Source organism: Phocoena sinus, chromosome 11, assembly GCF_008692025.1.
Source record: "Phocoena sinus isolate mPhoSin1 chromosome 11, mPhoSin1.pri, whole genome shotgun sequence".
Taxonomy (NCBI): Eukaryota; Metazoa; Chordata; class Mammalia; order Artiodactyla; family Phocoenidae; genus Phocoena; species Phocoena sinus.
The window spans coordinates 99887865-99906340 of NC_045773.1; the positions used below are offsets into that span (position 1 = coordinate 99887865).

The 18476-nt window shown below is 40.6% G+C and overlaps 1 protein-coding gene across 1 annotated transcript in view; it reads left to right on the top strand.

Annotated features, from left to right (window-relative positions):
- Positions 1 to 18476, top strand: part of F13A1 (coagulation factor XIII A chain) — a 137997-nt gene that overhangs the window by 49275 nt on the left and 70246 nt on the right. Inside the window, 2 exon segments of the mRNA XM_032648302.1 lie at positions 10396 to 10514; positions 12929 to 13036. Coding sequence (XP_032504193.1) covers positions 10396 to 10514; positions 12929 to 13036 — 227 coding nt within the window.

Genomic DNA, 18476 nt, shown 5'->3' on the forward strand with positions numbered 1-18476 from the left:
AAAAAAGAGAGAGAGAGAGAGAGAGAGAAATTAAGCATCCCAGCAAGGGCACAGGCTCCCTTTGAGGAAATGTGCTAAGTAAAGAATATCAGATATTTTCTTTGTAGAATTGCTTCATGAATAATAGTCTGTCTTCTGAAGATATTTAAGTACACTGAAAATTCCTTACCCAGCAAAACTGGAAAAATAACACAAATCAAATAAACTTCCCAAGCTGGCCTGAGCTGTAATGTAATGCAGCGTGTTTGCCAGGAACACGCGTAGACCCAACTGTTGAGGAATCGCTTGCCTGGGTTTCATGGGCTCGTTCCATTCCAGAGTTCACAGGTACAAAGGCAGGCCTCTAGAGAGGCTGACTTAACCCGTTTTAGGAAGACAGTGGCTCTGGACCCTTCCAGTAAAAAAGCACAGACTCTGGAAATGCCATTCCCTAATACACGGCAGTGTTTCCCGATTCCCACGGGTGGGACTCGTGTGCCTATAGCGCACACAGCCTGCTGGGGTCACCACCCCTTCTGATTTACTTCGAGATGGAAAAACATATCACGAAGACTCTTATCTGGAGTCACACTTGCTCCCCAGATGAAGGCACCCCCTCGAAGACTGATTACACTCACCCAGCACATCTTGCCTCTTTCTTTAGTGACGCTAAGCTTTTACATAAAGGGGAGGCAAGTAAAAGTTATTTCTAATCCCTCGTTCAAAATTTCTCCCTTCACTAAAAACGTGAGACATTTTGCCTTCCTGAAGAGGCCAAGCCATTATTTCTTCCAAAGGATCAGAAGCAGAACCAAACTCTGATTTAAGCTCTTCGGCAGTCTCTTCAGAGATCGAGTATACGACAGCATCTCTAGCTCTGCAGTTGTCTTTGATCCCTTTGCCAGGCTTGAACTTAATGACCTTAGAAATGGGACTTGCTTTAACTTTAAAATAGCATGTAAATAAGCAAAGGGAAATTTTCTACCCACGTGGTGATGAATAGCCCTCCTTCTCCCTAAGAGGTTATACAGATACTAAAATCAATATGGTCAACATTCATTTTTACAGGTTTGTTATAAATTCTTACTTTCTCTGAGGGGGGAGGCGGCAAATTGTAATTTCCAAGGGTGCCAGAAATCAGCCGTAGAAGTGAGTCCCGGCATTTCTCAGCCCCCAGTTTTCTTTTTTGAGCTGCCCCACCAGAGGAATCGTAAAATAAATGAGGCCGTTCTTCTTTACTACTTGCCTCCTGTAAGTCACCCGGGAAGAGTGGTTATTTACAAGGCATGTTGAAGGTCTGTTCTGGTGGCAGAGGTGCAGGGTAAAGCAGATGGAGGTATTATTGCATAATCACCAATGGCGCCATGTTTTCTTGTGAGTTTTATTGTGGTGACGGTGGTTTGCCAGAGGTCTCAGAGGATCAAGAGGATGTCGACGGGTCCATGGTGCTGCCATTCCAACTCTATGAGCTCTCTAGACCTAGCTTCTCCTATCCGCTCTCACGCAACTGAGAAGTGTAGTCCCCACACTTACGTACGAGCGCGCACACACACACACCCCTCTGCTTTCTATCAATAACAGTTCAGATTGTTGGGCCACTAGAACAGTGACTTGTCAGCTCATTTTCCCTTTTCATAGTATAATAGTACCCTCCGTGCCCCCCCCAGATCTAGAAAAACCTCACCACACCTCTCTAACAAAAGAATTTTAAAAACAAACAAAAGCAACACCAGAAAAAACAACAACAAAAATCTCAAGAGGCAAATGATTAAGTTTTCCTGTTTCTTGTCAGCCTATCAAACAAAGAGAGTTTTTTGGCGTTTCCATGGGGCTGTAATTTTTTTTTTTTAACCCTAGCTTTGGACAACTATATTTTAAAGTGACAGATCTGAATAAAAACAGAGGAAAGAAAGCTCTTCTTTCCACCCTCAATCTTCCTTTAAAATCATAAATAAATTTAAAATTAAAATCAAGCCTCCCCATTTGTTTTCCTGGCCCTGCTGTGGATTCATGATTACGCCCGCCGATTTTGAGGTAAGGTTTAATGCAGCCGCTGCAAGGAAAAGGATGGTCTGGTCTCGAGCTGCAGAACTCCTTCCTATTCATGGTTTGCCACCTAAATTTATGACTTCCCATCAATAATAACCCAAAGCCAAAAATAAATCCTTCATTTTCTTGGACTTCTCTCTCACTCTCAAAGCTCAGACATCCATCCCCAGCCCTCATTCTTGCGGTTGGCGTTTACTGTGCCACGTTCCCAAGCACAATGTACTGGACGCTGGGGAGACCGTGCCCTGATCCCTTGGACTCAGAGTCATAGTCTACTTGGGGGACAGCTTGGTATTCAAATCCTGGCTTCACCTCTTACCTGCACTATGACCTTGGGATGGACACTTCTCTCTTCCTCAGTTTCCTCGTCTCCAAAATGGGGAAAAATATTATGCCTTCCTCTTAGAGATGTTATGAGTTTTAAAGAGTTTGTTTTTGTACCACACTTAGAAAGTTTCTGGCATGGAGTAAATACTAAACACATACTTGTTCAAGAAATAATTAAATCACAGAACAATTGCCATATAGTGGAGTGAATGTCACTGCAGCATCCATAGGACACTACAAAACAAGGCTTAATCCAACCTGTGCTGGGAAGAAAAGAGTACAGGGAGACTTAAAGAAGGGGGGAAGTTATCACTGTATAAAGATATTTAATAAAGACATCGATAATAAAAAAAGAACACACCATATTGTTCTTGAAGAAAAATTAATGCAACAAAGTTAAACTTGCTAACCTCTTCTTAAATAGGTGGTTTCATGTAAACGCAACCACACTTCAAAAAATAACTTTTTTCTCATGATGAAAGTCTTATTATAGAAATAAAAAATAATGAAAGCATAAAAAGAACGCAGAGATCTACAAATCACAATTACCATTTTGGTGTACTTCCATTCACTTAATGTATTTTTGAATGGTTTTAATTTTTAATTGACAATTAGTTGAATACATTGCCCTTTCAAATATACACCATGTATGCATATAAATGATAAAGAGTGGACTTTCCCTTTCACCTACGCTCCAATCCTAGAGCATCTCCAGAGAAAACAAACTTCAACTGTGTATTTCATTCCAGATATTTTGCTATAATTTTACATATTAATGTCCATATGTACATCTATAGAGTTTGGATTTTATTAACCACAGGTGGGATTGTGTTATGCACGTTTCTCTATACTTCCTTGCACAATATACCCTGGAGAGTTTTCTATATCCACACAAGCATATTCTTTTTAGTGACTGCTTGTACCATAATTGATTTGGTCTTTTATTTACAAATATTTAGATTTCCTCTCATTTTCACTGTAGTATACCGTGCTACACTGAATGTTTCACACACCTTCATACAAATGTATTTCTGTAGAATAGATACCTAGAAATACCTTTGCTTGGTCAAAGTAAATCCACATCTTAGATTTGCATAGATACTGCCAAATTTTTTTAAAGGATGCAGTAGTTTATAATACAGTCACAGCACACGAGCGTATCCATTTCTTTAAACTTTCATTGGCACCAGGTGTTACCGTGTGTTTTACTATATGCCAATATGCTAGGCAAAATATGGTATTTCCAACTCAATAGCAAAAAAAAAAAAAAAAATTTTTTTTTAAATGGGCAAAGAACCTGAATAGACATTTCTCCAAAGAAGATATATGAAAAACCAACAGGTACATTAAAAGATGCTCAACCTCACTAGTCATTAGGGAAATGCAAATTAAAACCACAATGAGATATTACCTCACTGTTGTTAGAATGGCCATCATCAAAAAGACAAGGGGGAAGGGGAAGCTGGGACGAAGTGAGAGAGTGGCATGGACATATATACATTACCAAATGTAAAATAGCTAGTGGGAAGCAGCCACGTAGCACAGGGAGATCAGCTTGGTGCTTTGTGACCACCTAGAGGGGTGGGATAGGGAGGGTGGGAGGGAGACGCAAGAGGGAGGAGATATGGGGACATATGTATATGTATAGCTGATTCACTTTGTTATAAAGCAGAAACTAACACACCACTGTAAAGCAATTATACTCCAATCAAGATGTTTAAAAAAAAAAAAGACAAGAGAGAACAAATGCTGGCATGGGTGTAGTGTTTCTCTAACCCCTGTATTTTCTGTTAAGCGGTTAGTTCTATCTAGAGACTCAATCAGATTCATCTATAAGTGAATTATTTTCTGTTTTCTTTGGAGGGGGGCAGAGAGAGCACTTAAGAACTATATACTTCTTAAGTCATATGCTGTGTGCTTCCTGGGCACTCGTCCCATCAGGAGACTCATAATGTCTGTTTGTCCCTCTCTTTGTGATGTTCAGATTTATTCGTAGGATCAGGTTTTACCAGTCTCATCCATCCATTATGAAGTTCCCCATTAGCCTTTTAACAAATGATTTTAGCCTAGATCCATTATTTCATCAGGGACTGCAAAATGGTGCTGGTCTCATCTACCATTCTTTCTGCATTTATTAGCATCTATTATTTTGGTGCCTTGAGGTAGTAGTCATAGAAGAAAGTCTAGATGCATGGCTCTTTTCCTATTTCTAAGTTTTTTAAATAATGAGTTGATTCTTAGCACATGCGTAAAGGTGACCAATGAATTTTTAAAATCACTATGAAACTACAAATATTGAAGTATTTCACATGTTCTAATACTTTGCAGTGACTATTATTTTTGCTATTTGAATTGTCCCATTCTTGGCCAGTGGGAGCTCCTTCAAGTTGATTTATGATTCCTTTGTCATGAGTCCTAGAATCTTTAAAAGCCTCCTTGTTTTCTGGTAGGAAGAAGTATTTCAGGCTAGTCTCGTACATTTCCTGACCCAGACCTGCTTTTTCTTAAGGAGCCCAGGTACCTTTTAATGGGGGGTGGGTGGAGAGGAATGGTACTTAGAGATCATAATCTGGGCTCAAGTGTACTTGCTGTTGCCATTGCATTGGTTGTTTTTTCTAGTTCTTTTCAGTGGACAGAACTAAAAAATGTGATTTCTTTTTTTTTTTTTTTTCTACCTTTCGCTGCGTTGGGTCTTTGTTGCTGCGTGCAGGCTTTCTTTAGTTGCGGCGAGCGGGGGCTACTCTTCGTTGCGGTGTGCAGGCTTCTCATTGTGGTGGCTTCTCTTGTTGTGGAGCACAGGCTCTAGGCGTGCGGGCTTCAGTAGTTGTGGCACACAGGCTCTAGAGCACGGGTTTAGTAGTTGTGGTCCGCGGGCTTAGTTGCTCCGCGGCATGTGGGATCTTCCCACACCAGGTCTTGAACCCGTGTCCCCTGCACTGGTAGGTGGATTCTTAACCACTGCACCACCAGGGAAGCCCCAAAATGTGATTTCTAAAGAGAATATGCATCATGAATTGTTATGATGCTTTCAACTTATTTTTTTTTGAAAATCCTTTTATTCAATATTTTTTTATAATGGAATTAAGTTTTTGATTATTACAGTATGTTCTGATTGAAACACTACAAACTATTGCAAGGACTAGTGGAAATAGGAAAATCTGTGAATAATAATATTTGTTGGTGAAAAATCATAGTGAATCCAAAAATCTATTTGGATCCAAGAATCTATCGGTCATATGAGTAAAAGCACAACTTCTGGGAAGTATGTGTGGGAAGAAATAACCAGTCTCTCCCTTCGTATACATTCTTTCTTATTTTCTTGTTATATCTTCCCCAAACAGAGGTAGTCAACAGTAGTTAGAATGGCCGTCTCCCAACACATAAAATAATCGAATTCCCCAATGGGTGAACAAAATAACGAGTAGTAACCTGGAACTCAGCTGAGCAGGCCACTTTGGAGCCTTCAGTGGGGACGTCTTCCAATTTCAGAGTGATGTGTCCTCACCCTGCATCATCGTTTTAGTGCAAAAACAGAAATTAATTCTGGTGAAATGAGATTCACCTCCCAACAGGATTAATAGTCGCATTCACTGAAGTTCTTCCTCTTCATTTGTGAACTGTGAAGAAACCAGTAGTAGCTATAAGATCAATAGGATTTCTGCAGATGGAATGACAATATACAAGGACAAAATCACCTATTTTTTGACTTACCAAGCCAACGGTAGTTTTAAATTTGCAAGTTAATTACAGACCAGCTACACCACAACATTTTCAAATGGCAAAAGTTACGTGTTACAAAAATATTTCAGAAAAAGTGTAGTCTAACCAAATAAAAGCACTAAAAAGGTATCTTGCCCAAGGAACGTCAGCTTGGAAAAATTATCACCAAAGCTAAACATTTTTATTTCACACAAACTATACTCGGAAATAGCTTTGAGACTGATTTCTGAGGCTGAAAGTATCAAAGGGTTTATTTGTCAAGAAACAAATACCTTAACTGACAAGGATGGATAGAATGAGTTCATACTCATTAAGATTTCTGCAGGGTTAGGGTACTAACAAACATCTCTTAATGGCAGAATGTGGTAATCATGGAATTATTGCTAAAGTAGTTTTCAAATGAAAAAAGGAAAAGAAAACAAAACAAATTAAACTTGACCAAACATGTCAATTTACAGTTTTAAGGTTATTTTACAAAATACCTCCATTTACACAATAGACTTCACACAGCATTTTAAGATGAAAGTTCTTTTAATTTATCCTGGCACACTATAAATGAATAAATTACACTGTTTAAAGAATTATTTAATATGTTTTATTTATTAAATTTATTTATTCGATAAGTTTTTCTTTCTCTTGACTCAGACAAAGAAAATATCTTATATATAATAGATTAAGAGAGGAAGTTAAGCGCACTAACCCTTACAGAAACAGGTGGGAACTGGGGAGGGTCAGCAATCATGTGAGTCTCACCCGATGTGATGCTCTTCAAAGATGAGTCAATCTTCTTAGAGCCATTTAATGAAGATTTTGAAGGAAAACTTCATTTTGTACTCTAGCCCTTTAACGCTTTCATTCTTTTTTTTTTTTTTTTTTTTTTTTGCGGTACACGGGCCTCTCACTGTTGTGGCCTCTCCCGTTGTGGAGCACAGGCTCCGGACGCGCAGGCTCAGCGGCCACGGCTCACTGGCCCAGCCGCTCCACGGCATGTGGGATCTTCCCGGACCGGGGCACGAACCCGTGTCCCCTGCATCGGCAGACGGACTCTCAACAACTGAGCCACCAGGGAAGCCCAAAGCTTTCATTCTTACAGTTAGTTCAGCTGTTGGTCTGTAGTAGCAGGAGTTACAGTACCAAATGGAAGATAGATTCATTGCTCTGGATCAAAGATCATGAATATCTTCAAGGCTAATGATACAATTGCCAAGTTGCTTTTTAAAATATTGTAGCAATCACAATCCCATCAGTAGATTGGCAATTCATCACACAGTAGCTGGTACTGAGTATTATAAAATAAAATACATAGACAAATGAATATATACATATAATTTCTTTTGAAACCTTTGCAGTTCTTGGATTACTACTTAATTAAAGTTGTTTCAGATTATTTTCTGTTCACGTTTCCTCATCTGTGAACTGGTTTTCCCTTTACTGGCTTTCTTTTATACACTTCATGATTTTCTTATCAATTTATTGGAGTTCTCTACATGTAAGGAAAATTTACTAACATTTTCTATTGTTGCAAATATCTCTCTAGTTTGTTGTAGACTTTATATTTTATTATATCCGAAATTCAAGTTTTACATTTATATCAAATAAAATGCAGTGATCATTTCCTTTTTGATTTTTTTCTTTTATCTTTGCCTTGATAAAACTCTCTCACTTGGAGACCAAGTAACTATTCACAGTTATTTTACTCCGGAATTTTTTATGTTTTGTATTTTTAAATTCAGATTCTAAATTAATGTTCAGTTTATTCTGGGGTACAAAAAATTTACTTTTCCCAAGCAGCCAATTTTCTCAGCTGAATTAATGGACACTCCAGTCATCCTCTTTGATTTATAACATTTCTTTTATCATAAATATATTTCATAGATACAGATGCATATTGTAACATCTATTTCTAGGCTACCTATTTTGACCCATTAATCTAATTTTATACCAATTGTTTAAATTATGGTAGCTTATAATACAGTCTAATATCTTATAGGACAAGTCCATAAACATCTCATATTATAAGGAAAACATCTTTAAACATTCCTAAATGGCACTTCTAGACCTCAGTGGCCTTAAGAGGAGTTTTATCTCAATAACAGGCATTTGAAACGCACTTGGCTGAGATGTTTATTATTACAATACTTACAACAGTTAAACCACTACTATAGAGGAATTCTTTAAAAGTAGCCTTTCCTTTTCAGGCCATTTTGATAGCATTATCTGGTGGCGGGCTGTAAAAGGTGTGCATGTAAACGGTCAATGTCCTTTTACACATATTATGAGATGATTTTATTTTAAAATAAATGTATTCTTTTAGGATTTTACTCCGAACTATTGACCTCGCTATTTCTGTTGTCACTTCTTTATATGTTACCTCTGCTTTGTTCCACTTGGAAATGAAGCTGTCATTTCAGTTGAGGAGTCACATGACTGTATAGAGATTGCTGGCAAAACCATGGAACCCAGCAAGGCCAAAAGTCTGAAGCATCCAAGTTCACGTTGGCGAGGGCTGGGGGGAGGCTGCGGCACATCTGTCCTGTAACTCTGATTCTTCTAGAAAGATAAAATGGCTTTAGGGTGAATAAGCTATTGACACGCACAGCGACATGAGTAAGTCTCAAGAGAATTAGCCTGAGTGAAAGAAGCGAGACCCCCAAACGTGTGCATACTGTACAGTTCTTTTTATATAAAATTGTAGAAAATGCAAATGAGCTTACAGTGATAGAAAGCAGATGAATGGTTCCCTGGCCGGGCTGGGACATCAGGGAGAGGACTGGGAGGGAGGAATTACACAGCGGTACAAGGAAGCTTTTGGGGTGATGGACATGTTTATTATTTTGGTCGTGAAATTATACACTTTAAATGTGTGTACATTATTGGACACTAGTAAATATGTAGATGTGTGTATGCGTGTGTGTATTTACTGTTGCATGAAACCAGGCTAATGGTAGGCAAGAGGCAAAGCTTGGAAAGGAAGTTACAAGAAAGTACCGGAGAGCAGACAAGACCGCAGAATCTCCGAAGGGTTCTGTGAAAGCTATAATACAGCCCAAAGGGGGATCCAAGCTGGTTGGATGGGGCAGCACCTGGCAAACTTTAATGTACACACAAATCCCGGGGAACCTCGTTAACATGCAAATTCTGCTTCGGTAGGTCAGAACTGGGCCCTGAGATTCTGCATTTCTCACAAGGTCCCAGGTGGTGCTGTACGCGGCTGGTCTTTCCGCCATTCTTTGAGCAGCGAGGGGCTAGAGCATCTGTTCTCAACTCCGGCTGCATATCAGAATCGCTGGGGAGCTTAAAATTAATTAATTAGTTAATTAATTAATGTAAAAACCCTAATGCCTGGATCTCAGCCTTACTCCCAGAGATTCTGATGCAATCGATCTAGAGTTCAGCTGGAATCAAGAGTTTGTAAATCTACCCGGATGATTCTAACGTGTAGCCAGGGTTGACAACCACTACTCCAGAGGGATGGTAAAAACCTTATCAGGGAATGAGGAGGAAAGAACCCTGAGAAGGTACTAGGATGGCAAGTAGGGCCAGAGAAATGTGAAGAACCATGTTCCCGATCAGAACCAAAATTGACCATTTCCAAGCCTGCAAATTGACCTGAGTATAACTTATAGCCTGTATGGTCCTGCCTGTGTTAAAGATGCTTTTGCTGCTTTCACACCTGGCCTGGGAATAAGTACCAGCTGATTACTGAGCAGGCAGATGGGCAGCGAGGTTTTCCTGAGATTACAGCCACAGGGAAGAAAAGCCCTTGCAATGGAGGAAGAGGACCAGGGAGGCTGATTGTACACACACTTACCAACACATGCACAAGGATTTTTCCTTGAAAGGAGACAAAGCCCAGCCTCTCTCCTCCTGTCCCTATGGGCCACTAACCAGGCATGACAGATGGTACTCCAGCCTCCTAATATGCCCCAGACTTGTTTTAAAATCATTTGGAATTCTATTAACATTAATACTTTGGAAATTATTTTTTGATCTGTGTTACAGACTTTTATCTGCATTATAAAATTCTGATTCTGAAACCACTGAGACAACAGAATCCTAAAATGTTTACTGAGACTTGTCAATTTAATTGTGCTACTTGGAACTTATGGAAGCATTTTGCTGACAAGTGTCATCGTTTACAGACTGATCTAGGCCACTAATTATGTTCACCATTGCTAAAATTACACGTTGCGAAATGAGCTACCTTTAGTGAAACAAAAGACTTTTTTCCCATTTAGCAGCTTAGGACCGAAACAAACTTGCAAGTATACGAAAACCTTCTGGTTTGGTAACAGTCATTACGTTTACATTTCAATGCAGAGGATGCTGTATACCTGGATAATGAAAAAGAAAGAGAAGAGTATGTACTGAATGACATCGGGGTTATTTTTTATGGAGACTTCAGTGACATCAAGAGTAGAAGCTGGAGCTACGGTCAGGTGAGCCACTTAAAATTTGTCATCGTCAAGGACATTTTTACTTAATATTTTTAGCCCCATGTATCACCGCAGGGCGCTCTCTGTCGATATTAGACAAGCACAATTTCCTGCTTTTCAGGATCTGAGACTCCAAGATGGGCCTGGGAGTAGAGACTTAGAAAGGCACCTGCATAATTCATCAGCTGAAATCACATATTTTCGGTTATTACAATGTTACAGAGATGGGAGATTGTATGGATGATATGACATTCCAGTGAGCAATGCTTTGCAAACTCAGTATAGAGAAATCTCAGGAGCTTCGACTCTGCTCTCCAACCTGGAATGAACCCATGTTTTTCTTTTCTTATAAGGAAAAGTGTTTTGATAACAATGCAAAGGATGCAGAAAGGCAAGTGCCCAACTCAAAGAAATCCCTTTTTTTAAGGGTTAGGATTAGATATGCTAATTAGAAAAGAATGCTACCATTTAGTCAAAGGAGGACCCACTGGGCTTTCACCTTGAGACATTTTATCAGCTGCAGCCTCAAAGTACTGTCCGAATATAAGGTAGCAAATGGTATTTCATCTGAGATATTCAGTGGTTCAAGCTATTTCAGCTTGGCATCTTTAATAATGGAGCAAATGAATATTTTTACCGTCTCTCCATAAACAGACTCATGTCCTGTGATCCAGAAACGACTTTCCATTAGCGACGTGAGGGCAGGTGAATGTGTCATTTCTCAGAGTTTTGGCTGAAATGGTTGTGATGGTGCACCATCATTCTGGGTAGCCAGGGGCAGATTTCCCAGAACCTGGCCTCACCAGGTCACAGGATACTTTCTTGGCGTGACATCCTTGTTTAAACTTCCACGTGGGCTCTCCCTGCCGTGCTCAGCCCTGCTCGAGCCTGACCACTGGGCTGTCATCATTGGCTCTTGTCTTGTCCACCCAGCTTTATGCCTTTTGCTCCTTCTCAGTGTTCAGGTTTGCCCGCCTGCATTTCTGACGTCCTGCCAGGCTAATGATCTACGTGCTCTTCCCCTGTTTTGGGGTCCCTGCCTGGCTCCCTGGTTCCAAGTCCTCCCCTTCCTGAGTGACATACAACCCGTGACCATTGCTTATTGTCTGGTGCTCTCGCCTTGGGTCCCTAATTCCTAACCTTTAGGCGTGATTCTATTTATGCCTCCAGTGTGGCAATAGAGAGAGAGCTAACAAGGGAAAAAGTCATCTAGGTGGGTAGCAAGGACTGCGAAAGGGTTCCAAGCATGATCGTGGACTCCCCAGACAGCCTGCCTTTGGATAGATGCCCTTCAGCACAGCCGCTGCCTGTCTCTACTGTCATTTGGAGTCCATTAATTTGTGTACTTCAGTCCAAACAACCAGCCAAGCCAGTAGTTTGTAGTGTAGTTCTCTATGCCTTTACCTTTCCAGCTCGTGGCCGTCATGCCCCACAGACACAGCTGAAAGATGCTGTCTAATAAGAACCAGAGTAATGAGTTCTTATTCACCTGGAGAGCTAGTGCAATTACCCATTTCTGTATCTATCACATCAGTTTAGGATACACGCAGAGTTGCTATTCTAACTGGATTTTAATGAGGAATTACATGGAAATTAGCCATTAAAATTGTGATTTCTGTCCTAAGCCCTTGGGTGGATAATATACAAGGCTTCTGTATTCAGGGAAATCTTCTGTACAATGAGGTACAGTATAAGTGTAATCTTCCAATTTTGCCTTTATTTTTTTTTTTTTTACTATTTTGTCTTTGTTCCTTGTTTGGAAATTTTGGGCATTGTATGTGGCTGGGAGTTCTTTCTAAGGAAATTGAACTGACTACCTGATGGTTCCCTTGATAATATGATCTCCTTTCTCTAAGCCTTCCTGCCCTCTCTTCGACCCTGGAGTCCACCTTATCTCAGACGAGAGGAAACCTTAGACAGACATTCACTATGTGAGGTCTCCTACTATTTCCAGTGCAGACCTGAAGTGCCTTCCTGAGAAGTACCTGAGAGCCCTTTACTGTCGATATGCACAAGGACTCATGTTACTTTTGAGGGCTCGAGACTTTGGCCTGACTTTGGCAAATGGTTCATTCCCTTGCCTTGGCGCTGGAGCCAATATGTTGGAGAGATCCTCTAAATTAACCCTACAATTTTCTGAAGAACTTCAGGTCAGTTCTTGACCCTTGAGTACATCAGCTTGCTAGTAGTTCTGTTTATATTTCTAGCTAGTATTTAAGTTCTTAATTACTAAAAAATAAAAGAGGGTGTCTCCTTCCTTCCACCTTGATATTTCACGCTAAAGATTATGAGTGATTACCATCTAGGAAATACACATTTCTAAACATGAGGTTGTGGTTTCATTTTATTTTTCAGCAGAGAATATCTTGTTTTCAGAGGGGACATTAAATCGTTTCTAATTTTTTTTCTCCAAATAGTTTGAGGATGGCATCCTCGATGCTTGCCTGTATGTGATGGACAGAGCGAAGATGGACCTTTCTGGCAGAGGGAATCCCATCAAAGTCAGCCGTGTTGGATCTGCCATGGTAAGAACAACCACTAATTACACATGTCATTTGCCTCAGTATAGATGTCAGCTCATTAAGTGCTGTTGAAATGGTGACTCGCACATAATAAACTTTTATTTGGAAGAGTCTGTAATTCCCTGAACTTGTCATGTGCCGTAAAACAAAATTCTTACATCAGTACTGTGTGTTGCTTTGGCTTCAGACAAATGCTGATAGATGACGTGGACAATATAGATCACTTATTCTTAAGAATCTTTGCCTAGGGGCTGAGAGTGACCATGACAAAGTGTCAGCAACTATAATCAATCAATCAACAAACAAACATCAAAGAGCATCAAAAAAAAAACCCTGCAAGATGGAAATTCTCTACATTTTCACACCCATAGTAAGAATAAAGAAATAAATGACTAATCCTAGCTTCTATTTCAATGATACCTCACCCCAGGGCTTTATAGTTTATGAAACGGACATTGATTCTTCACAGTACTCACATGAGATACGTGGGGAGGGGGTGGCATTACCCATGCCAGCCATTTTACAAGTTAGGAAACAGTGTGAAGACAGTTTGTCAGTGACAAAGCCTCAGCTAGAACCCAGGTCTGCTGACTCCAAAGCTAGACATTTTCTACCTTCCTTGCTGGTCTCTGCAGGACATCCTGAAACATCTCGGGGGATGCACAGACCCTGCAACGGAACAGCTTCCTGAGAGAGGAGATACAATTCTGATGAGTGGGAAGGTTGGGGGTCAGGTCTGGGCGGTGAATTAATTGTGTTGCCCAGGTCCTGGACCGTACTGACGTGCGGACCGGGTCCTGTGCAGCCCTGGACCGTACCAACGTGCCACACACACAGATCCTGCCCTTGGTGCGTGAAAGCGAATCAAATCTGATTTAGGAGCAGATTATTCCCGAAAAAAACATCAAGCTAGGTGCTATTTCATACAATCAAAGACTGAGCAACAAATACTCCTTTTTGTTACCAGTTTCCTTAAGTCTTATTTAAAAAAACAATCCCTCTGAAAGAGTGCTGTCTTTGGGTTTGGTTTAAGTTAAATAAAATCAAAATCAAATATTGTTTATATAAAGATATTAGACTGAGAATGACATGAAATGTAATTTATGGTTAGCTCTTAAGAACAAAGATTGTTTTATTAGTAACTAGGCTATGTGTAAATTTAAGAAGAGTGGAGCTTAAAAAGAGAAGGTAAAAACTAATATCTAAAAGCAGTTTTGTTTTCTGTTGTTAGTTTATGTATGCACTGTAAACTATGCAAGTGAAAAGACAATGGATTCTAAAGAATTTGGGAATTTCTTTATAATAGCTATTTATTACAACATGCATTAGACCTGCAGTCAGTCACTGTTTTTCCTGTTTCATGGACAAAATTCTCCCTTTTCTCCTGTAAAGTCATCATGACAGGTTTGCAGTGAGACGGGAAGCAGTTGTCGCAGTGGTTAGATAGAAATTAGTTCCTTCTGAGGCCCTCTGAAATGACATGCTCGTCAACCCGAGCTTACTCATATGTTGTGGGTATATTTACGAGTCTAGAAATCACTGCCTAACACAAGCCAAAGCAAGAGGGATGCAAACAGGAAGCAGCTAACCCAACGCTATGGTGGCATCTGGCCAGATGGAAGCTGTTAAGCCTTGAATTAAGCAGAGAATCCTAATACAAATTGCCTTGAAATCCTATTAATCATGAAAAGCCTATGAAGTTCTGATTTTGAAAATCTATAACTCACAAGATTTAGAACTGGACAGAATCAATTTCGGGGGTTTGGTTTGGTTTTATTTTTTGAAAGAGAGGCCTTGGGTGTTAGGGGAGAGGCCCACCCTGGGCAATATCTCTATTTCCACCAGCACCATCGTTTACATACACAAAATATACGTCTGAGAGTTTTCAAAATCTTTTTATATCTCTTATGTCTTTTGATCCTTAGAAGAGCTCTGTGAATCTTTCCAAAATATATTCAGTTATAATGATTTTAGAAAATAAAATATTGAGCCTCCAAAAATCAATAAAAAATATGCAACTTTCCCAAAAAGTCAATTGTTTTCTGGTCACTCAGAGAGCTCCTCTCCTGTTCACAAATCCTGGAACTCTATCATGAAATTGCTGAGGGAAGTTAAGCAAAGACTGAAAGAAAAAAAACAAAACAGAAACCCCTCAAATTTCTCAATAAAGATTTGCTTTAAAATATGAGAAGATGTATTTAGGGAGCCCAGAAAGAAAATGTTCTGAAGTTGCTTGAGTCTAGCCAGAGCCCTGGGTCCGAGCAGATAGGCCTGTGGGTGTTTTCTAGGGGGCACAGAGGGAGCTGTATGGTCATTTTAAAAGCTCTCCATCATCTCCCCAGCCTGGTCACTGAGGCAGGAAATTCCTTTCATAGGACACAAATACTGGAACAGGATACACCGCGACATGCAAATTCTCTGGGAGGGGTAGCTCACTGACTGCAGTTCATGCCAAGGTGACAGTGATGGAAGGCAGAGATTTCCTGGGCTCAGTTACTGCCACGAAGGAGGGGGATGAGAAGCTTGGTCCTGGCTGGGCACCTGCAGAGGGTGGAGAGGGGACAGGAGGCAAGGGCAGGTGACTGGGGCCCCAAAGACAAATTTGCTTCCTGTGGTCACGGCAAAGTCTGGCGCTGAAGACTGGCCAGGAATTTGCAGAAAGTAGATGGGTGCTCGGTGCTGTATGAAGCACAGATAATAACTCAGGTTATTATCTGACTTATCTAACTTTCTGATGAGGGTGCTGACGATGATGATCTAAATCTGGCTTTACAGTCCCCAGATAAAAATCTTTGTCGTCTAGTGTTTACGACCTTGGGCCGTTCTTTGCCATGGGGGTATCCTACACACGACAGGATATTTGGCGGTATCCATGGCTTCTGCCCAAGAAATGCCAGGAGTTGTGACAACCAAGAATGTCTTTAGATATTTCCAAATGTCCCTCTGGGTCAAAATCACCCCCAGTGAGGGCCACGGCACCAAACCCCTCCGAGGCTCAGCTTCCCTGCCTGTGCGATGAACGTAACCCTCTCTTCTTGCCTGCGTGGAGGATCTCTTTTCTTACCTTATTCAAAGCCTGCTGGCTTTCCTTCTTCTGCTGAAGAGAAAGTGGAGGCAGCATCCTGCGGGAAGGCCCAGGTCCAGGTCACATCAGACCTCTGGGTTCTGACTCTTCTGCGAATGTCCTGTGTGACGCAGGGCCAATCACTCAGCCTCTCGGGGCCTCCTTTATCTTTAAAATGAAATTTTGTCTCTGTACTCAAATCACACTTGTTATTCCCGGTGGCAGCAAGAATTCCCTTTTCTCCTTCAAAACAATGTGCTTCTTTCTTCTATTTTTCCCTTTATAAATTCAATATTTAGTTCTTTTGAGTTGTGGTTACTTCACTTTGATGTGAAAATCAGGAAAGTTTATGACAGTCTGGACAGCCTTGGGCTGTTGGGTTTTCCCAGGGGAAAGAAAGTCTAAAACTCCTGTAAAGAGTTTTACAGGGAAGTCTAAAACTCCTATAAAGCTCATTGTCTGGGGATTGGTCCTGAGATGCTGTAACCTTACATAAGCGAACTTTTAGTTAGGTTTTTCTAAATAGTGAGTGGTACATTTTACCGAAGCTACACTGCAGATTGATTTAAGAGAGAAAAAAAAAATTTTTAAGAGATTAGAAAAAAGGAAAATCTTGTCCAAAGCTACACTTCCTCCTTTTTTTCATTTTTAAAAATTTATTTATTTATTTATTTGATTTTTATTGGCGTATAGCTGCTTTGTGACCAGTGGCCTTGTGACCTTGAATAAATCATTTAACTTCCTGACACTTCAATAAAAACAACAATGTTGTGTTAGTTTCTGCTGTACAGTGAGGTGAATCAGTTAGACGTATACATATGTCCCCTCTTTTTTGGATTTCCTTCCCACTTAGGTCACCACAGAGCATCAAGTAGAGTCCCCTGTGCTATACAGTAGGTTCTCAGGAGTTATCTATTTTATACATAGTATCAATAGTTATACTTCCTCCTTTAAACTTCTTGATTACTGTTTGCTTTCCACCTCGTACCTGATGTGACAGTCCTCACCAGGACAATTGCCAGGAAATGTGCCAGGAAAACTTTAGAAGGATGCTTTGTGCCATCTGAAAACTTACTTTGCTCACAGGGCACTAATAAAGCATTCCATCACAGACCCTGAATTACAGTGAAGTAACCAGACATGGACTCTGAGCCCCGGTCACACTCTCAAGACAGGTGCGCTATGCCACGTGACAGGAACAGCAGGGTCCTGGGGAAAGGAGAGACGGTGACAGTAGCCTGCCTTTACTGCTGGGTGGTAACTGGTCCCTACCTGCTTCTGCCTCGTGACTGATTGGATCTAGCAGCAACTCTGGGCAGAGAAGTTCTCCCATACTGGCCCTGCCGTGGCCGCTGGGCCTGTGGATACTGCTTGTTCATTCACTGTGGAAGCCCTAGCATCCCACCTCAGTGCAGGTTCCCTCCTCTGGGTTGAGACTTACTAATAGGAGTTCTGTGTCGAAATGCACACAGAACCAGTACATGAGATGTGGAAGACTCTCCAGGGGTCTTCTAGGTAAAGGGGTGGAGGCCCTTGGAAATGATGTCACTCAAGGTCACACACAACTAAGTGGTTGAGCTGGAACTAGATATTGTCCTTGCTCTCAGGTCATATCAGACCTTAGACGGCCACCACCAACACACAAGCATCAATGACACAATTCGTACCTCATGTTAATCCGTCATTCACCAGGGATTTTCATTTCTGTTTATTGAAGAATTTTTAACAATTGACAAATAAATTGGAAGCCAGTAGGAAGATGGAATTTACCTAATGGAAATTGTTTTCATAGCCAATTTTGAGAAACTATATCCATTTCATAAATAACCAATGTACGGATGAAGAGACAGAAGTATCAGCAAGTTAAATGACTTATCCAAGGTCACTGGTCACTGGTAGCTATCTCCTAGAAAAGAAGGACCCAAGAGAATGGGTTCCAGAACAGGTGAATTTTGAAATAGAGGGATAAGTGAAGAAGGGCATAAATCAGAGAATTCTAAACAGCCAGAGGCATTGGGTCCCTGGGGAAAGAGTTCCCAAAGAAGACTAGGTACCAAATATGGCTTGATGGTGGTATTGGTGACAGTGACGGTAGTAATTGCTGTAATGATGCTCATGGTAGTAAAACACTCAGTTTTAACTCATTCATTCCACAAGTATTCATTGAGAATCTCCAGTCTAGGTACAGTTGTAAAAAAAAACAAACAAACATAGTTTCTGCCTTACAGAGCGTATAGTCTAACAGAGAAGACAGACTTGTAAGTAGAACATTTCAACACATTATGGCAAAGTCTCTGATGAAATAAGCATAGGGGTGTAGGAGAAAGCAAACCTCTCAAGCTTTCCTCAGAGGTTTCCCAGGACAAAGCAGTGACCTAA